At 40.9% G+C, this 22,736-nt stretch overlaps 1 protein-coding gene across 1 annotated transcript in view; it reads left to right on the top strand.

The window, feature by feature from the left end:
* Positions 1–22,736, top strand: part of TBX15 (T-box transcription factor 15) — an 82,317-nt gene that overhangs the window by 24,585 nt on the left and 34,996 nt on the right. The window contains exons 2-3 of the mRNA XM_083351876.1: positions 5,850–6,063; positions 21,799–21,900. Of these exons, the coding sequence (XP_083208002.1) occupies positions 5,850–6,063; positions 21,799–21,900 (316 nt within the window). The remainder of the gene's footprint in view (positions 1–5,849; positions 6,064–21,798; positions 21,901–22,736) is intronic.

Here is a 22,736-nt window from a genome sequence, read left to right as displayed (position 1 = left end):
AACAAGACCGAACGAAGAAACAGGAGCTTTTCAAGCAGTTGCCTTCAGCAAACCAGCCCTCCCACGCATTCCCCCTTAAATACAGTTCAGGGCGTGGCTTCTCTCTGCCTCCTTCCGAGGAGCCCCATTGCCTTCCTCTGTTTACTCCTGATTGACTGCCTCCTGCGTCGGGCGTCCTTGAACAGAGCCAGCTGTGGGTCATCTTCATCCACGCTGTCAGGCTCACACAGCTGGGTCTGCGTCATGACCAGATGAGAAGGGCCTGGCTGGGGGCTCTCATCAAGCTGTCCAATCCCCTCAGCAAGCTCTTCAACACCCCCCTCCTCCTCCTCCTCTGAGTCGTCCGACCCAACTGCCAAACCCACAGGCTGACCCTGAATCACAACAATAAGTTGAGGACTAGATGTATGAGATAGTTATTTGATCTGTAAAAATAAATTTTCCTAGTAAGCAGAGAACAGAGGGAGAAGAGCACCCATTTCTACTAGAGGAAGAGTTTTCCCTCACAAACAACCACTTGTGATTGGGGATCCATTTTATAATCTATACTGAGTTGATTAGAATAGAAGGAGCTGCTGAAAATAAAGCCATCGACGAGGGCTACAAGTAGATGCAGACACTGTTTGTTATAAAGCAGTGTTTTTCAAACTTGACAACTTTAAGATGGTGGACTTCAAATCCTAGAATTCCCTAACTAGCATGCTTTTGTAATGCCTAAAAAAACCTCACCCTCCCATTTCCTGTCTCCTTCCCTCATTTCCATCTAGTCTTGTTTCTCCACTTCTCTTTTCTTCTCTTTTCTATACAGCTATTATTTCTTAACACCTTTCTATTTTTTCTTTCTTTCTTCCTTCCTTCCTTCCTTCCTTCCTTCCTTCCTTCCTTCCCTTTCTTTCTTTCTTTCTTTCTTTCTTTCTTTCTTTCTTTCTTTCTTTCTTTCTTTCTTTCTCTTTCTTCAATTTTCAGCTTGAGAATCCAAATAAAACTCCAGGTTCATTAGGTTTCTGAAATTCTTACTGTTTATTGAATACACAGCATGCTATTGTCGAAGCAAAATTAACTCTGACATTCCCAGACACCAGTTCATAGAATTAAACAATAATTTTTCCTGCCAAACCTCCACCTTCTCATGTAAACCATGTAACCAATTTCACATTGTTATGGGAACTGTCTGTTTCCTTTCCACACCTGCTGCAGTGTCCTTGGAAAGGTTTCAGGCTCTCACGGTCTTCAGCAAAATCGTAGAGGTTTCGTTTTTTCCATCTAACCAATTCTAAAGCAACACCTCCCTCCCCTTACTCTAATGGCAAGTTGAAACTAAGAAGCATGTAGCTTCTTTCTTTCTTTCTTTCTTTCTTTCTTTCTTTCTTTCTTTCTTTCTTTCTCTCTCTCTCTCTCTCTCTCTCTCTCCTTCCTTCCTCTTTCTTTCTTTCTTTCTTTCTTTCTTTCTTTCTTCTTTCTTTCTTTCTTTCTTGAAAGAAAAGTGTGGATATTTGTGCATTGTGAGAGAATGGCTAGTTATGAATATTAATTTTGTAAACAGGAGCTGATTTAAGAGAGGCTTACTTTTAACCAATAGTTACCTATTCAATTATTATGGTTGGTTGGACAGTTAGCTAGATGTTTTGACTGGATTTGACACTTTTATCTTCCTGTTGAGTCCTTCTCAAAGACTTGAGACATGCAGATGCTATAGTTTGATGATCTTAAATATATCACTGCACGATGTAAGATATTCCAAGTAAGGCTGCCTTTTGTAATTGACTAATAGTCATTTTGTCAATGCTGATGGAGTTCAAGTGCTACTCTAGATCTTGGGGATTGTACTGAATAAGATTATTATTATTATTATTATTATTATTATTATTATTATTATTATTATTATTATTATTATTAATTTTATTTGTATACCGCCCTTCTCCCGAAGGACTCAGGGCGGTGAACAGGGCAGTATATGTTAAAAGACAGAATACAAAAATTAAAAGAGATTAAACAAAATGCCCACAATTCTTACAATAAGTTAAAACACATTAAAATAAGTTAAAACACATTAATAAGACCCAACCCCATCCCATCAGGCCAGGCCAGCTTAGCTCGCGCCGGAAGGAGCGGAGGTCGGGCGCCATCCGGAGCACAACCGGAAGATGGTTCCATAAATCCGGCGCGCCCACAGAGAATGCCCTCCCCCTGGGGGCCACCAGTCGACATTCTTTGACCGGTGGCACCCTGAGGAGGCCCTCTCTGTGGGAGCTAACTGGGCGGAGGGAAGTTGATGCCGGCCGCAGGTGCTCCCTAAGGTATTCCGGACCCATGCCATGTAGGGCTTTGTATGTCATTACCAACACCTTGAATCTCACCCGGAAGACCCATAATGATTTTTTTTATTGAAAAGTTTTACAAAATTTTAATAATAACCCCCCCTCCCCATCAACCCTCCCCCCTTCCCTCCCTCCCCCCCGGACTTCCCAAAGCAGAATACAGGGTATTACATATAGCAATCTTATGCAAACATATGCTAAATATCTATTACAACGTAGACCCATAATTATTTTTAAATGAGGAGCTGGTACCTTAACATGAGCCTAGAAAAAAGTGGTTAAGAGGTAGAGCTTCTGCAACATGTACAATCTTTGTTTCAGTACTTAAATTCATTTTTATTGTCCACTATGGAAATAATAAACAATAAAATGAATGTCATTTAACTCTTGAAAAAAGGCCTTTTCTTTCTGTTTCTGTATGCCTGGAATTGGACTAGGTCTTCAGGCCCCTAATGGTGGAAACAATAAATAAATAAATAGTCAAGGGTTTTATCTGTAGCATATACAGGTTTCATCCAAACAAACATAACACAAGTGGGCCGTTCGATTGACAGAAAGAGCCCTACTTCTGAAAAGGCATGCCCTGGGTAGGATTGTGCTGTAAGGTGATATAGCTATAAAAGAGAAATAAAAGAGAAATGCTCAATCCAAAATCCCATTCTCCCAGCTGGTTAGATCGTAGGCAGAGCCGGCTTTCAAGAAATGTAACTTTCCTGGACTGCTTCAGAATGGTTGTTTTCCACTTATGGATGGAAAAAAGGGTTGATGACTGGTTCATCAGCTGCACTCTCTGTGTTGTAGGTAAATGCCTTTGAAGGGGATAAATCCACATAATCTGCAGTGTGAATAGAGCATCTTATTCATTTTGGTAGTTACTCATCATCAAAATGAACTTTTGATTGTGTTTATTTACATATCGATTTGGAAAAAAATAATGCACCGTAGTTTATAAAGTTAAAGCACTGCCCTATACGCATGCATTCACCATCAGCAGCTTTAAATAAAAGTCCCTTTCTTGTGCTTTCCCAGGGTGCTTCTTAACCTCTGCCCCAGTTGCTGCTATAACAGTAGTCCTGTCGTGTAACACATTTGCCTCATGTGAAATGGATTGAAAACATTTCCCCCCTTTTTAATTATTTTTCTATCTACTTTTTGGTGGTTATTTTATAATCAGTTTATTAATAGATCATTGAAATGCTGAAACAATCCTTCCTTGCTTCCTTCCTTCCTTCCTCCCTTCCTTCCTTCCTTCCTTCCTTCCTTCCTCCCTCCCTCCCTCCCTCCCTCTCTCCTTCTCTCCCTCCCCTCCTCCCTCTCTCTGAGCCCCAGATAAATTCAGTGGTAAGTCCTTTTGCAGCACTTATCTATTTGGGCTATTTGGGAACTGGAACAAGTCTGACAAATGAGAAAATATTCACTTGCAAACTGGTAAAGAAGCAAACAGCAAACAAGTGGAGAGCTCAGGGAAGGAAAAACAGTAATGAACAAAAGTGGTTTCTACCCAGTTTCAAACCAGAGACACTTCACATGTAAGGCCAGTATAATAGTTGCTTTGCTACAGGTTGAACTGCTAATGTTGGCTATTTTTGGAATGGGTTTTTGAACATTCTGTCCATTGTCCTGCTTGAAGGCTATGATCTGCATGACCCTTCCGTGGCAAGAAAAGCAGTTGGTGCTTTACCTCCTGGAGGGAGTAAAGAAAAAGGGAGAATTCACCAATTAGGAGCTGTGTAAACCACTATTCAACAACAGAACAACTGGCCATCACCATGTCCAAAGTGGAGGAAGGGATTGACATCTGGGAAGAAATTGCTTAAGCTGGCTTCATTTCCAGCTGGTTTATTTATGGGAGGCAAACAGCTGAAGGCTGCCAAGTGGAAGAGCCTTAAACTCCATCTACAGTAATGCTGCCTTATCTTTCTGAACTGCAACTAGATAACAGATGTGAAACCTTTTGAGCACACTGAATAAAGGCCAAGCATTGTTGTTTGGAAATAAGATTTGCTGAAATCCTTACATTAAACATTTTTAAGAGGAGCCTGCTGGACAGCTTACATTTCCTTTACATGTGACTCTGGCGCAATTCATATGAAAGCCATGAATTGCCATTCAGTATCTTCTCCAAGCCAATTATATTGTTGCCAGCAATGCTTGCTGAGTTTATTTCTTCAATATTCCACCTTTTTCAACATTTGTTACTAAAACTCAAGCTACAATATTGGACATTCTGTAATTAGATTCTCAGAGAATAATCTTGTGTCGGCTCATATCACTGTAAGTAGTGGGGGGAGGGGGGGGCTGAATGCTGGCCAGACATTTTCTCTCATATCTCTACAATTAAAGGGGCCAAGGGCTTAAATTATACACACACACACACACACACATACACATACACATACACATACATATACATATACACATATACTTTTACTGATTGATGGCCATAAATAAATAAATAACATCTGTATGATAACTAACATTCAATGATACCATAATTCCAACAGGATCATCTAGCAGTTACTTCAAGACAGCACTAAAATGAGAAAAAGATAATAATATGGAGTAACAGAAGCACCAACAAAGAAGTACACTGCAGAGAATCACAATTCAGTTGGGCCCCTTGGTGGAAGAATTTCCATGACAAAATACATAATGTCAGGGATTCCTTGGGACTTGCATCCCAACCAACTGAACCTCCAATGGCAAGACCTGCAAGGCAAGTCTTCCCTTGGATCCTCACAACTAATGAGATCAGAGCTCCTTCTAAAAATGTTTGAGCCTGAGAAATATCTGTAATTCAGCTCCAGCTTTTTGGCTTTCTCTCATTTTGGTACAGATGTTTATATCTGAAGACCCTGTAAAAGTCTAGGTGTTCTTTGAAATAACAATTACTTTGTCAGTAATTTTTTCCATATGCTTGCTTTCTTCAACTCTACGGGGATCCTACATCCATAACCCAATGTTGTTATTTTCTCAGGGAAAATAATTGCTCAAAAACTATAACATAGGAACAAATAACATATATTTGCTTGAAACCAAAACAAAAGGACAGCCTTTATTATTTTTGAGGACAAAGAAATTGGAAAACTGAAAAAACCCTTATTCAAAACATATAAACAGCACATGTGGTGAAATATACAGTTAAATACAACATTATTTCTCCAGTGTTGAATGATTTCCACCACCACCACCACCCTCCCACGTCCCCCATTTCTCTCAGCCTACAACTGGAGGCTGCATTTTCCTGTATCCTGATTAATTTGTTACTATTTATATTTTAAACTGTGGGCAGTTTTATTCAACAGCTTTAAAATGTAATTAAAGTACCAGATGTCACGTTGGAAACTGAAAATCAGAAGCCAGAGTGTAACTCACAACACAAGATCAACAACACTCTTCTAATGAAAAAAGATGTCATTCCTCTAATTCCACAGATCCCTTCATATGGCTTCATTTTATCGCTTCCAGCTTTGGGGAACTTTAGACATTGCAAGTTGGTTTGACTCTGCTTTCTGCTTCTGTTTCTTTTAGATTCAGAGCAGAGCACGGGATCTGAAACTGAAGTGCTGGCAGAGCGGACATCCTGCTCGTTCGGCTCCCCATCAAACCTCACCTCAAGCAACTCACTCTCTCAGTCTCTGCCTGCCTCATCCATGGAGGAGATCCAAGTGGAATTGCAATGTGCTGATCTCTGGAAGCGATTCCATGACATTGGCACCGAAATGATCATCACCAAAGCAGGCAGGTAAGACACCCAATCTGCTTTTCATTGATAGCTGGCTTCGAAAAATCTGCAGTTTTTGCATTGCCGTGAGTTACCACTAGTTTCTTAGAATCAGAGTGTATTATGATTTAATGCCATATCTTTCCCTGCTAAGTGGTGTAGAAACCGCATTGTGCACTAAACTTTCTATAATTCATTTCTTAATTCTAGTTGCAACAATATGAAAATAACTATGTGGTTCAGATCACACCCACCATGATTCGGAAAAGGATAGATAGATACAGATGTGAGTGTGCACACATACGCATACATGCACACACACATAACACACATAATTGTCTATTTCAATTTTAGTAATTGATGCTCTTGAAATCACTTTGCAAATAATTTCTAATGAATATTTGTGAGAATGCCTATAACCAGTTGAACATCTGCAGCCTTCTATATACAGTAAGTAGTTCTTGCTAAACACAGAAGGAGAAAGAAATGAAAATTAATTATGCAGTGCCTATCTGAATGCAAGAGTACAAATGAATAATCATAGTAACAATATGCTGACCAACTCCTGACATCCATACTTATTCTCAATGATTAACTTATTGAGTGCTATGAGTTTACAAATGAAGTATAAGCAGTATACAAATGCATCAAATTTCCATGATAAAGTTACAGGTAGTCTTTGATTTACAATCATTATTTAGTGACCATTCAAATTTACAGTGCTCTTATATAAATCTATATGTGTCCATCAGGAAGATTGTGTGCAATTCTGGTCACCCCACTCAGAAAGGATATAAAGAGGTAAAGAAGGTGCAAAAAAAGGCAAAAAGGAAGGCAAAAAGATGATCAAGTATCTTGAGTGGCTTCCCTAGGAAAGAAGATTGCAATATCTGAGACTTTTTAGTCCAGAAATAGGTGAATGAGAGGGCATGTGATTGAAGTGTGCAAAATTATCCATGATATGAATAAAATGGACAAGGAGAAGCTATTTTCTCATTCCCAAGATACTACAACCAATAAATTTGAATCTTGGAAGAATCTGAACACACAAAAGGATTTGGTTTTTTTTTTACACAGTACATAATTCAACTTTGGAATTTGCCACCACACAATGTGCTGCTGGCTACCAGTTTGGCTGGATTTATAAGATGGTTAAGATTCTGGGCTTGTCAACTGGAAGGTTTGCAGTATATATATAGCAGGCATATCAAACTGCCGGCCCACAGGCCAGATGCATCACACTGAAACCACGCCCACCCCATTGCCGGCAATGGGGAAAAAGTCACAATATATTGTGTGACATCACATGATGTTGCGAGTTTGACATGCCTGATATATCGTATGTATAGTACACATATAGCATATAGTCATTTCAACCACATGACCATGGAAATATCTTCAGACAATACTGGCTCCCTCAGTTAGGAAACAGAGATGAGCATCACCCTCTAGAGTCAGACATGACTAGACAAGAGAAAACTTTACCTTTTTAAAAAATAAGATGGTTAGAGAAAAATTCATGGGGATTAATGTCTATTAGTCTTGAGGGAAACATGACTACCTCTGAAGGTAGTCTCTTGGGAAACTAGTGAGTTTCCTTGTGCAGTTGTTGGTCACTGTGAGAATAGACTGTTGGATAAAATAGCCCATGGATTTGACTAAGCAGGACACTGCTTATGTTTTTATGCTCTTATCTAACTTTCATCATTCTATCATAACTAGCTGCATGAATTTCCATGCCTTCCCTACTATGAACACAACTTTTTGACGCAGTAAACAATATAGCTGCAATATCCTCTATAAAGTTGTCTCAGTTTTAAAAGGATAGTATTTTTTTGTGCATGGCAGTAAATTATCTTTTATTATACTTGAGAGGGACAAAGCTTACCCCAGATTTGGAATTCCTAAAGGCAGATCTAGACATCACTTAAGATATAGTTCTATATTTTCTTGCATATGGAGAAAAAGAAAGTGCCACTTAACACAATGAGGGGAAAACCTGCAATGCATAGCTGGCCAACCTCCATTCATACTGATTCAGGCACAGTACAATGTCTTAGAGCAGGGGTGTCAAACTTGCTACATCACGTGATGTGTCATGATGTATCGCAACTTTTTTTCCTATGGCTGGCAATGGGGTGGGCATGGTTTTGGCATGAAGCATCCGACCTGCAGGCCAGCATTTTGACACACCTGTCTTAGAGGATAGTAAGAGTGACATTCATTACATTCAGCCTATCCAGGTTCCATGGATTAGATGGGCCTTTTTGCCTCTGTTGTCATTTTGTAAGAACAACATACCATACCCAGCTGTGTCAGCATTGATGGGTAGAAATTCTACAAATTCCACATCCCATTGCTGAGGCTTGTTTTAAGGAATTGGAATGTTATAATAAACTAATACTTAGGTTGCCGATTTTTTAAATTTCTTCAAGATAGCTCTCTGATCTTCCCAAATAAAGTTGGGTATTCCAGCCACCTTCCTTTATAATTGCAAATTAATGTTTATTTTCTAAGCAATCAGCACCTTGGACAGAGAAAGAACCAGGAAGAACGCTGTTTTGCTTGAGCAACACAGCACCCAGTGATAGAAATCCTCCTCTCCACAATATTTTATTTTTCTTCCCCTTTTGGTTTATTTCATGAATTTGATTAGTGAAACCAATTGTAGGTTGCCTTTGTCACTTGTGAGATGATCTTTGTGGAAGTAGTAAGAATCTCAAGTTCCAAATAAATGAGATGTGCTTGGAAATGTTTTGACAGTCAATACTTCAGAAAATTATTAAATCCAGTCTTCTCTTTTGAAGCCTTTCATGCCTTTAAATGGGGTACAAACAATGGTCAGTAAACTTGTTTTTGTCATATGCTTAAAAACCGCACAAAAAAGCCTAATGACATATGCTGCTGAAAACAAACAATAGAAGTAGCTAGCCACATTTTCCACATTTAAGGCATCAACCACTTTATAAACCATATTTAGTTGTTAAGTTTTAAAAATCAAAAGACCTTTAAAATGACATTCAGCATCAATTAAAATCAGCAATATATAACAAAATCCTCTGCTTAAACTGTACTACAAAGAAATGCTGAATTAGGAATTTGAAAAATACCCCCCCACACACAAAATATCCTGAAATGGCAAACCACCACAATAAAATTGCATGCAATGAATCAATGCTGCATCATCTGGAAACATGCTCACATTGACAACTTATTTACCTTTGCCTCTTTACAGTAAAATATAACAAAAATTATCTCAACAAAATTTTATCACCTGAAATAAAATCTTTGAGTTGCCAAGGTTGAGGAACACTGCTCTAGGCATATGTACTATGTTTTGATGTTTTGAGTTATGATCCTGTATCTTTGACATTTTAAAAAATAGTTTATAGCCTTTAAACCTAAATTACATTTATTGCTGCTTATCTCAATAGTCTTCATGCTATCATGATTAACAAGTCATAATGTTGTCAGGGATATATGATGATGTTATATCTCTATTTAACCTATCTGCCTGGAGTGTTTTGAGTATCAGTCAGGAAGATACACTATTTTTTGCTTTTTGAAAATATGGTAGGATTAAAAATATAAACAAATACTTTAGATTTGGGCAGCTATTTTAGTATTTGTTAGAATGCCTCATTACAACTAATAGGAAAGCTGGTATGCAAATTAATATACATCAAACAAATGAAATTTATTTCTCATTTATTGAATTTTATGTTTGCTGCTCATTGCAGGGAAATCATTGTCATATGGCAGGGGTGTCAAATTGCCGGCCCATGGGCCGGATGCATCATTGTGAAACAGTGCCAGCAATTAAAAAGTCGTGATACATCACGACACATCACGTGATGTTGCGAGTTTGATGCCCCTGGTGTACGGGATTGCTAGCTGTTGCACTTCATTAAATTTCCACAACTGGGGATGGGTGAAGCCAAATAGCTTTACATGTTTGTTTTGAGGATTGTGATGTGGGGCATGCAGCTACTTAGGGCTGTGGCATCTTAAGTGCTGTATGTATTCCATAGATATGGCACTTGCATTTTTACTAACACAGTGTATAGTAGTTGTATATTGCTATCATGCAGCATATTAGCTGCATGAAGATCATCTTGCCATAGCTTAAAAACCTTAACCAATTGACTTCTACAGCAAATCTCTCATGACTTCACTTAGGTCAGGATGTTGCACTACTTTCCCAGCCTTTAAGCTGATTGCAGCTGGCTCCATGTGTCCCCCCTCCTCTGTTCTGCAGTACTTGTAATCTCTTGAGATTCAGGACAGTGGTGATCCCAGGCTTTGGGGGGCCAGCTGGCTGTTTGCACCTGGTGCTTTCAGCATCCCCAGTGCTCCTTGGCATTTGATCAACTACAATGCAGAGCGTGTTTGATAGATTCACAGGACTTGTTGCTCTGTCAACATAATTGGATTCATAACTAATGTTTTGTGGGCAAATTTGGGAGCATTTCAGCAGCAAGAGAAGCACTGAGTGTTTAGTCTCATTATATATTTAGCTTCTCTTTTACATTTTCATGCAAATGGATGGATATAATCCTGCAAGTATTCGTGGCAATACCCTTTTCCTGTGAAAGGGAATGAAAGGGAGGGAAGTTTAGTTTGTTTTACAAGGGATTACGCTTCCTTTCTAGAATCAACTTTGCAATTTAGACTTGCTTATAAATAAAGTTTTCACAGTGATTGTGCAGGAGTCATACAGTAGGACAACCTTGAGTTTAGGTTCATTCAATGCATTGTACATGGGGATGTCCTTGAAGATAGTTCTGGAACTGGCATCAATTCAAAACACTGTCATTATCTTTAGGTGATAAGTTGCTCTTTTGGCATGATGGTTTCTAGGTTGCATTCAATTTCTCAGGTTATTTCAAAATACTTTAAGGTCTGTCACTCAGGGTCTGTCAAATATATGTTCATATCTGAAGTTGTCATATTTGGCACTAATAAGAATACAGAAATAAATGAAGTTAGACTTTTGCTTGCAGAGCACAAAAAAGTGAGGGCAGGCTTGTTGCAGTATAAAATCAACACACTGGCAAATCCTACTTTGTTTAACAAAAAAGCCAAGGGAAAAACATAAATTTGACTTTCTAGGCACAATGCATGATTAGGTCTATCTAAATAACTGCTGCTATTATTTCTCTTAAGATCCTTATGGAATATTAGCTCTTAGTTTGCACTTCACTGTCTTTTAGGAAGCAGCTTTGATGACAACTTACTGATGGTAAGATACAGTTTCAGTATAAGGAAAGCATATGGGTATTTCGTGAGTGTAGTTTGCTATTTTGGAGCCTGGGGTGGCTACTGGACTAATTAGCCAACCCCCCACCTTCCACCTGTACTTCCTGCTCCCCTTTCACTCACCTTCTTTAATTTCATATTATTGTACTTTCATTGTTTATTTTTATTGTTTAATTCCTTTGCTATTGTTGCATTTACATTTTTAAAATCATTTTCCCCTGTTTTATTGTTGTAAGCTACCAGAGTAGTCCCACAGTAATATGGGTGACAAATAAATTTAACAAGCAAATAAAATCCAATTGGTTTTTTTTTTACCGTTTATTTACATTTCTGCAAACAGGGAGACCTGAGTTGTAAATTCAACTTCCTCTACTCATTTGACTGGGCAGGTTTAAAAAGCTATTGGGCTGGAAATTATTCCTGACAGTCTGAATTCCAACCCAGTTATGGGATAGTAAATGTTGGGTCATTCTCACCTAATGGCACTTGAATTTGGGTAGCACTAACATCCTTGAGTCCTTTCCTGGAATGGGAGGTGCCAAGAACTGTCACTCAGGCCCCTTTAACCTCCAATTGGATTACTACAATTTGCTTGATATGGGGTTTTCTGTGAAGACCACTTGGAACATTCAGTTGGTGCAGAAACATCTTCTGATTTTATAGCAAGCTAGACCAGTTATTGCTGATATAATATTAACTTTACAGAAGCTGCACTTGCTACCAGACAATTCAAATTCATGGTGCTGGTTATTATCACCAAAGTGCTCTCTCTCTCTCTCTCTCTCTCCATCCATCATTTATCTTCCACCTTATTTTTATAAATAACTCAATGTAGCAAACATATCCAACATATCTATACAGTTTCAGTATATTCAACATTGAGAGCTCTGAATAGGATCTCCACAACCAATGCATGCAAACAAAGATGAAGTTTACTGTAATGCACTCTATGTGGGGCTGCCCTTGAAGAGCATTTGGAAACTTCAGCTGGTGCAAAACACCATTGCTCTGTGAGCTACACTAGTTGCCAGTGGGTTTTCAGGAGTAATTCAAGGTGCTGGTTGTCATTTTTAAATCCCTACATGGCTTGGGACTGAGTTACCTGAGGGACTGTCTTTTTTCAAGATTTTCTCTCCATCCAATCTGATCCAATAGGTATAGTATGCTGCAGATTCTGTCAGTCAAAGACTGTCAACTGATGGGAACTAGAAGATGGGCTTTTCCCATGTAGCCCCTACCTTATCAAATATTCTCCCCTCGGAGATTGCAATGGCACCAACCCTAGTGTTTTTTTTTTGCAAAGATTTAAAAACCTGGCTATATACCTGGGCCTGGGGCTGGAATGTGTAGAGGACCATGTTACTTTACTGTTCACTGTTTAATCATCAAGGCTGCTATTTGTACTTATTTTGTGATTGATGTATTGTTTTAATGTTGTTTTAAATTGTTTACATTGGTGTAGAATTGTAAGCTACTCAGAATGACTTGGTTGAGTTGGATGGCTATAGAAACTGAATGAATGAATGAATGAATGAATGAATGAATGAATGAATGAATGTTTGTATGAATGAATGAAGTTTTCTTCTATCAAAATAATTAATGGGAGGCGACATGGAAGTAGATTTTCTCTGAAGAACTTCCCTTTCTTTGAAAAAGCTTGTTCCAGAGGTAAGAGTAGCTTTTCTGTGATGTTTTTCTGGAAGTTTATTAAAGCCTAGATGTTCTAAAAGCTTTTGGGGAAGGGAATAGAATAGCTGCCTGCCTAAGGAAAATGTGATACCATTTATTATTATATTTGTTGTTTGATATTGTATGTTTGTGTATTTATTGTTATAAATATACAAGAGGGTCTATATTAAACAACAAATATAATAAATGGTATCGCATCTTCTTTAGGCAGGCAGCTATTCGCCTCCCTTCCCCGAAAGCTTTTATAACATCTAGGCTACTGAAACAGTCTGGACGTTCTATAAATAAAGGACAATGTAGAAATGATTTCTTTAGCCTGAAAAGTTGCATTCAGACTTTCAGTTCAGAAATCAGTCTCAGACATATAAATCCTTTTACTCAATATGGAGGATTAAAAGGCCCTTCCTGCCAATATTCCTGGAAACAGCAAATTTTCTAATGTTTTTGTACGTGCGCCTTAAAAAACAAGACAGAGGCAATTATCAACCCAAACCTCATGCTACAAAGCCCAAACGAGAGTGGAGTTAAATGGAAGAAGCAACAGCTAGGTGGAGCAAGAGATCATAAATTTCTGACATGCCTTTCTAAAGGAAAGAACTTTTCTGTGCTATGTATTTCTCAACCACTTTCATTTTACCTAAGTCCAGTAAAGCAACCATTGTGATCAGCTACTGTATATTGGAAAATGAGCAGGCTATTACTACAGCAGATTCAAAGTCACAAAGCTGCACACCTATAAACCTCTGTTCTTTCTCCACATTGTTCTAAACTTTTCCTTTAGACAAGGTTGTGAAAAAGGAAAAGAAGGCCTGATGGTGCTTTAGAGAGCTTGAAAATCTTCGTGGTTTGTGAGGCAATAAAGATGATGTTCCAGTATGCAGTAAGCTCCCTGGGAGTATTCTATTATCCGATTCTCCCAAGTATCTGAGGGCAGGACAAGAAGTTAAGGGTGGAAGAATATTAAAGAGAGATCTTACATTAAATTAAATTAAAGGAGAAATTTCCTGACAGAGAGAACAATTAATCAGCGGAACAGCCTGCTTATAGGAGTACTTGGTGCTCTATCACTAGATTTTTTTCAAGAAAAGATTGGACAACCATTTGTCCAGGATGATATAGGATCTCCTGCTTGAGCAGGGGGTTGTACTAGAAGACCTCCAAGGTCCCCTAATTCCAACCCTATCATTCTGTGTTCTATATTCTACTTATGGTACAATTGTTTTAAAAAACAACTCTGTGCCAAATTCTCTTTAGCACTTATCTGGGGAAAAAGTTAGAATAGATACTTTTTCCCTTCTGGAAAACCTCACCTCAATAAAAACAATTACATTTGTCTAGATTTGATGTTCCCAGCAGGTAACTTGAGAGGTACTGGAGGTTTTGTGGGTGGTGGCTTGTAGCTCCTTGGAAGATTAACCTTTAAAAGGGCTGATGTGGTTCCCATCTTCAAGAAAGGAAGAAAAAAAACAGATCCAGGAAACTACAGACCAATCAGTCTAACATCAATACCTGGGAAGATCCTGGAAAAGATAATCAAAAACCAGATCTGTGAACAACTAGAAACCAGATCTGTGAACAACTAGAAACAAACAAAGTTATAACTAGTAGCCAGCATGGGTTTGTCAAAAACAGATCATGCCAAACCAATCTTATTTCATTTTTCGATAAAGTGACTAAACTAGTAGATCAGCAAAATACTATGGACGTAGTATACTTAGACTTCAGTAAGAGAGGGCATTTGATAAGGTAGACCACAACCTACTCCTTGATAAGCTAGAAAAAGGTGGAATAGACAACATCACCACCAGATGTATCTGTAGCTGGCTGACAAACCATACTCAACGAGTAGTCTTCAATGGCACTACATCCGCATGGAGAGAAGTAAGCAGGGGAGTACCACAAGGTTCCGTCTTAGGCCCAGTACTCTTCAATATCTTCATAAATGACTTAGATGAGGGAATTGAAGGGGAACTCATCAAATTTGCAGGTGACACCAAACTGGCAGGAGTAGCCAGTAACCCAGAAGATAAACTCAGGATCCAGAAAGATCTTGACAAACTTGAATAATGGGCCCTGTCCAACAAAATGAGTTTCAATGTGGACAAAAGCAAAGTTTTACATTTAGGCAGGAAAAATTTGAATTTGCGCATGTCCAAGATGGCTCTCCGTTGGCTTTGAGCTTTTTAGTACGGTACGGTTTTCGGCTCTGCTGGGTGGCCATGGGGCTTTCTGCTATTGTTTTGGCCCTCTTCGGTCGGCTGAATTTCTGGTGGAGCGTTGGCACCCTCCCCCGTCTGGATACAGCTTAGAATGTCAAAGGATGGAGGAGGAGAAGCCGACCATTAACACTTTGGTGAGAGGACGCTGGTGGCTGGGCCGGGCCGACCTGACTGCTTCCTTGTTGTGCCGAGCAGAGCAGAGCTGGACCGAGTGAATTTGAGCCGGAGTTTGGGCTCTGCTCGTGCTTGTTTGCTCTATTGTGAGCCCCAGGTTATGGCTGGGGGAAAGGGGGCTTCGATGTCATGTTTCCCCCCCCTGCCACTCAGCAAGTTTGGCTCTGTGAACGCGGTGGACCTGGTGGTGCTGTGGTGGCTGTGGGGTCTGCCGCTGCTGCTGTTCCTTCTTCTTGCCACCGTGGAGGTCGCAGCTGTCCCTGTCGTCGTGCTTGAACCTATTGGCTTGGGTCCGTCGGCATTGTCATTGGGCTGCCCCCCTCTTCTGGATTTGTCATCTTTATTTCATTATGACTTTTGCTGTCGCCGCCGTTGATTATCTCACTATCATCATGATTGTGGCTTTGGGACCTGCCACTGGCCGACTGAACTTTTCATTGATTCCATCTACTGCCACCCTCCATTGTCCGATGTTACCGTTACCATTTTACTTTATATGCCAGCGTATACCTCTGGAGAACTTTACTCACTGTGAGATTCCCCCCTCTCACAGGAGTGTCCATCTGTTTTAAAGAAGATCTTTCTTGATGATGGATTATGGGACCCTGAGAGATGGCATGCTGTAAAGACGGGTTTGAGGGGTTTTTTATTGAGTTTTTAAAATAAAATTTTAAGGGGATCCAGGAGGGGGGAGGCCCAAAGGATCCGGAATGAAGTTCAATCCGGACAGCAGTCCAGACCATCAGATGGCTGTGGGGGGGGACTAGGGGTTTGGGGGGGACTCAGCTTTGAGTGAAGAGGGTCTTCCCATCCCAATGGTGATTGGGAGGGGCAGAGAGTGTGGGAGCAGAGGGCTTTATTGCAACTGGGGAACGGGCCACCACTGTCTTCAAGCGGTTGCCTGTTCCCGCCCTCGTGGCTCTTCTTGCTCCCCCGGGAGCACAGGATTGCAGGACCCTGGGCTCAGATTGGTTTATTTTAATGCCAGGTCTGTGGTGAACAAGGCTCCCGTCATACATGATTTTATCGAGGAGGAGAACGCAGACCTGGCCTGCATCACAGAGACCTGGTTGGGCCAAGAGGGGGGTGTCGCCCTCTCAGAATTATGCCCACCGGGCTTCCGGGTGCTTCATCAGCCGCGGGCCCAGGGCAGGGGTGGTGGGGTGGTGGTTATTATTAGGGAGAGTCTTTGCGAGTGACCACTGTCCCTCAGATAGGGGGGTGTGAGTCTCTCCTTTTGAAGTTGGGTCCTAGAATTCAGTTGGGCCTATTGGTTATGTACCTGTCTCCCAGCTGCGTGTCATCGGCCCTGCCCAAGCTCCTCGACATCTTGCCCGGGTTGGCAATTGAGTTCCCCAGGCTTATAGTTCTTGGGGATTTCAATTTGCCTTCTGTGGGTGAGGTGTCTGAGTTGGCTCAGGAGTTCATGGCTTCCATGATGGCCATGGACCTGAATCAAATAATTCAAGACCCAACCCATAATGGAGGTCACACACTCGACCTGGTTTTTATCTCTGGGCAGTGGATTAATGATCTGGGTAGGGGAGATTTAATCATCCAACCCCTGTCATGGTCCGATCATTTCCTTCTCTGGCTAGACTTTCAGTATGCCACCCCCCGCCGCTGGGAGGCAGAACCGACCAGATGGTTCCGCCCCAGGTGCCTGATGGACCCTGAGAGGTTCCAGACGGAGCTTGGGACATTTCCTGCTTCCCTTGCCCACAACTCTGCCGAGGCCCTAGTGGTAGCCTGGGAGAGAGCTGCTGCTGGGGCCTTGGATCGAGTTGTGCCTTTGCGGCCTCTGACCCAGCGCAGATCCCGGGTAGCCCCCTGGTTTACTGAGGGACTCCGAGAGATGAAGTGCCGGAAAAGACGCCTAGAGAGCTGTTGGAGTCCAGCAGATCCGAATCTGATCGAACACGGCTAAGAACTTGTCTTAAGTCTTACCTAGTGGCGATGGAAGCGGCAAAGCATGTTTACTTTTCCGCTCTCATTGCATCCGCAGATAACTGCCCAGCCGCCCTGTTTAGAGTGACCCGCTTACTGCTTAATCAGCGACCGAGGGATGACCCTTTGCAGGGTAGGGCTGAGAAATTTGTACAGTATCTGCAGGACAAAATTGCTCAGATCCAGACTGTTTTGGACTCCGACTGGGCGGAATCCGACGGAGTGGAGAGGGCAGGTCTTGGTCATACCATTTGGGGTGAGTTTGACCCTGTGACTTTGGATGATGTGGACAGGATTATGCGTAGGCTGAGTGCTGCAACTTGTTTATTGGACCCATGTCCCTCCTGGCTGGTTTCGGCCGCCGGGGAGGTGACAGGGGGCTGGCTCCAGGCAGTTGTCAATGCTTCATTGACAGAGGGTGTCTTCCCCTCTGCCTTAAAAGAGGCGGTGGTAAGGCCCCTCCTCAAGAAGCCTGCTCTGGACCTGGCCTCGTTGAATAACTATCATCCTGTCTCCAACCTTCGCTTTGTAGTGAAGGTTGTTGAGAGTGTTGTGGCGCGTCAGCTTCCGCAATTCCTGGATGAAGCAGATTATCTGCACCCATACCAGTCTGGTTTCAGACCTGGTTACACCACGGAAACGGCATTGGTCGCACTGGTAGATGATCTCTGGCGGGCCCGGGACAGGGGTTGCTCCTCTGTCCTAGTCCTACTTGACCTCTCAGCGGCTTTTGATACCATCGACCATGGTATCCTGCTGCAATGGCTCGAGGGGTTGGGAATGGGAGGCACTGTTTTACGGTGGTTCTCCTCCTACCTCTCGGGCCGTTTGCAGTTTGTAGTGGCAGGGGGGCAGAGATCTACTCTGAGACCCCTTTCTTGTGGGGTTCCTCAGGGGTCGGTTCTCTCCCCCCTCCTGTTCAACATCTATATGAAGCCGCTGGGTGAGATCATCCGTGGCTTTGGGGTGAGTGCGTATGGCCTACTGGGTGGGCGTTTGACCCTAGGAGTAAAACTAAAATTGGAGGGAGCTTGTCAAACCACAGGGCTTGAAAATACATTCATTTCTTTCTCACATCCTACAGGAGAAATAGTCACAAAACCAAAAAGGGTGGTGGAAATTAACACCATTTATATATTTGTTGGGTTTTGGCTGTGAGAACAGTCACATCAATTGTGTGCAGTTTGGCTTATTCTTCATATAGCTATCATTGAGGAATTGGGGGAGAGGAATGGCTTCTGTCATGTAAAATGATGCTGACCACACAGAAAGAACGTAAGAATATCACAGGTTTGCTGAGCAAGCATAATGCTTCAAGCTTTAGTTGGCCTCTGCAAGATATTACATAAAGACAGCATATTTTTTATGTTCATCCCCGTTATTCAGCAGCAAAATGCAGAAGACAATTCCATTCAGCTGTCAGGAGTAATAGCCACTCATTATTCTCTTGTTTGTGAAAAATACAGACTAAAGGTGAAAAGACTATAGCTAATCTCTCACTTCAGCTCTAAATTCATCAGGTAACATTAACTAAGCCGCAGTTTGCTCATCAGCTCTCCCTCTTTTATTTTCCCCCATGAACTTATTAATTGCTAACTTACTTTGTTGAGATAATTTCTGAGCTTAGACCGTAAAACCTTGGCTTAATGGAACATTTGGGGACAAAGGATTCGCTGTTAATTGTTAAATGGAAATATCTAACAAATACAAATTGACGTAGATTATGTTATTTGTATCATGAGGTAATGGATATTTTTACATCATTTCTGAAAAGTATCTTCATTGCAAATTATTATTTAATGCAAAATATTATGTGATTAGATAAATGATACAAATGATGTACACCACCCCAGCTGTCAGCATTGCTTCAGAAACCTTTTCTGTTATTTGGAGGTAAACTCTGAGGTAAAATTTTATTTATTTATTTAATTAATTAATTAGATTTGTATACCGCCCTTTCCCGAAGGACTCAGGGCGGTTTACAGGGTAATTAAAACAAGAAATACAAAAGTTAAAAACGATTAAAAAAATTACAACAGTCCCTGAAAAAGTAAAAGCCCCCAATTAAAATTAAAATTAAAATTCTCAGCCTGGGCCAAATGGTCCCGGCGGAATGAACGGAGGTCGGCAGTCCTCAGCTCCACGGGCAGCTGGTTCCAGAGGGCAGGCGCACCCACTGAGAAGGCCCTCTCCCTGGGTGTTACCCGCCGGCAATCTTTTACCGGCGGCACCCTGAGAAGACCCTCCCTGTGGAAGCGCACTGGACAAAGGGAGCTTGATGCTGGCAGCAGGTGTTCCCTCAGATATCCCGGACCCAAGCCATTTAGGGCTTTATAGGTCATTACCAGCACCTTGAATCTCACCTGGAGGGCAACTGAAAGCCAATGCAGCTCGTGGAGTAGAGGTGTTACATGGGAGTATCGGGAAACCCCCATCACAACTCGTGCGGCTGCATTCTGCACCAGCTGAAGCCTCCAAGTGGTCCTCAAGGGTAGCCCCATGTAGAGAGCATTGCAGTAGTCTAAACGGGAGGTCACGAGCGCATGAGTGACTGTGCGTAGGGCATCTCGGTCCAGGTAGGGTCGCAACTGGCGCACCAGGCGAACCTGGGCAAAAGCCCCCCCTGGTCACGGCTCCTATATGGTCTTCAAAATTGAGCCGGGAGTCAAGGAGGACACCCAAGTTGCGAGCCCTATCAACGGGGGGTAACACCTCACCCCCCATCGTTAAAGATGGAATGGTCTGGTTAACCCGAGATGCCGATATGCACACCCACTCAGTCTTGGCAGGGTTGAGACGAAGCCTGTTTCTCCCCATCCAGACCTGGACCGCCTCCAGGCAAGGGGACATCACGGCAAGGTCATCGCTGGGTTGGTTCCGGGTGGAAAGAAAAAGTTGGGTATCATCAGCGTACTGATGATACCCCACCCCAAAACCACAAATGATCTCACCCAGCGGCTTCATGTAGATGTTGAAGGGGAGGCGAGAGAACTGACCCTTGAGGAACTCCACAAACAAGAGGTCTTGGGGTGGATCTCTGCCCTCCTGTCAACACCGACTGCGAGCAGCCCAGGAGATAGGAGGAGAACCACCGTAAAACAGTGCCTCCCACTCCCAACCCCCTGAGATGCTGCAGTAGGATACCATGGTCGATGGTATCAAAAGCCGCTGAGAGATCTAATAGGACTAGGACAGAGGAGCAACCCCTGTCCTGAGCCCGCCAGAGATCATCTACCAGCGCGACCAATGCCGTCTCCGTGCTGTGTCTGAAGTCTACTGAATAAGGTCTGGAGGACTAATGTTTTAAAATGCACCTCTCTTTTTTCTCTTTCCCTTTATTGTAAGAAAACCACACAAGCAGCTGACAAGGGATTTAAGAAAATTGCAGAAACCTAGTAATCAAGACAGTGTGTATACACAATACTGACTTCACAGACCAATGTTTTTAGCCAGGAAACAGGACAACTGCATCTTTCTGATAAAACAAGGCAAATATTTGTGCTCATACCTGATGCACAGAGCACTTGTGAAAAAGAGTAGGACAATACCTTTAAACAGCACATTGGTCCTTTAATATAAACAATTGTTGTATTGTAACTATTTTTTCAAGTTGAGAGCCACACATGATTTTATATAGAATAAAATATCCAGGGCTATGCTTCAAACAATACTTTGGGCCAAGACCAAGAAGCGGGGAAATTTGTTTTAATTTAATTTTCATGTATATTTAAATAAGAATAAAGTAAGTTAATTAATGATTAATTATCAGGTTGATTATTCTACTCTTAGGACTTCAAATATACAAATATTTGTACAAATATCAAAGTGAGACCATGCCCTAGGCATCAAATTCCATATTGAATTATCAAATTATTAAATCTGTTTAAAATATGGGTGGTCAAACAAGCAGTTTTGACTGAAGTGGCATTGAGTTTTACATATCACGACAAGGCCATCAGAAGTGGGCTTCATCCAAAAAAAGAAAAAGAATGTAATTAAATATGAAAGGGCAGAATAAAGAAAAAAACCAGAATATCAATTAATATGTAATATATTAAATATACTGTATGAATAAACAAATTGAATTGCTCTGTGGCATTGGTTTGCCAGATTTTTTCTAAGCGGTACAGAAAAAACTTGAAAATCTTATATGCATACTTCTGTTTCTATACCAAAATCTTGAATCTGATCCAAAACTTTGGAATCTGTAAACTGTAGTTCAAAATAATGGGCAAAATGCAGCAATGAGATAAAAATATAGTTGTTTCACTTAATACATTCTTTACTTACTCACTCACTCATTCATTCATTCATTCATTTATTATGAAATTTATTTGCTGCCCATCTCGTTTCAAAGTGACTCTGGGCAGCTACAACATAACTTCTTAATTTTAGGACATTTCTATCTCAGCAAAGAGAGCTCTTACTGAATTATATTTCTTTGCTCATCCCTCCCTCTTTTTTGTAGGAGAATGTTTCCTGCAATGAGAGTGAAGATTACAGGATTGGATCCTCACCAGCAGTATTACATAGCCATGGACATTGTACCCGTGGATAACAAGAGATACAGGTAAAGGTTAGCTTAGCAGAGAGATATTTAGAAGTTAGAATAAGAAAATTTTCCAAAATTCATAATAGGACAGTGTCTTATTTCAGATGTTTTTCCATGGATAGGATGCTTATCTGCGTGAGAAATTTTCTTTCTCCTCAATGTTGGACCAAAATGGTCATTGATATTTAACATAAAAATAGCTACTTAAGCTTGAGGATATGCCTTGTAATATCTGCTAAACATATTTTATTATTCACCATAAAAATAAGAACATTAACATTTTCTAAAGCTGGTCTTAGAAAATGAGACAATATAAACATTTGGAGAAAAGGAATGAAAAAAGCGGATTAAAAAAATTATATTGAATAGCATTCTAAAAAAAAAAAAAGAGGAGTAGGAATCCAAGCAAGGCAACCTGAATTCAAAACCCAAGTGCTGCCTGACAAGGTGAGTTCCCGTTACTTGTCCCAGCTCCTAGCAGTTTGAAAGCATGCAAATGTGAGTAGATAAATAGGCACAACTTCGTTTTTCCTTTCAAAAGTTTTATTAGTTTATAATACATGATACAATGAAAATACAAAGTAAATAATGGAAAAGATGGGGAAGGAAAAAGGGAGTAGAGAAGTGAGGTAAGGGAGAGAGAAAAAAAGAAAAAAAGGCATTGACTTCCGACTTCCTTTGGTGCAATAGAATATCATCTTCAAACCTCAACTTTGTTACTTATACAAAATAATATATATATAAAAAAATTTCAATAACATCAAGTCTATCTAATTGGTAAAACCCAAAATCAAATTTTCAATTTTTTCCACCTCAAGCACAAAGTCTAGAATGGGTTTCCACACAGCAATAAA

This window comes from Vipera ursinii (genome assembly GCF_947247035.1).
Source record: "Vipera ursinii genome assembly, chromosome: 2".
Lineage (NCBI taxonomy): Eukaryota > Metazoa > Chordata > Lepidosauria > Squamata > Viperidae > Vipera > Vipera ursinii.
Note: the sequence above shows the minus strand (reverse complement) of the source record. Positions and strands in the feature narration are given on the sequence as shown.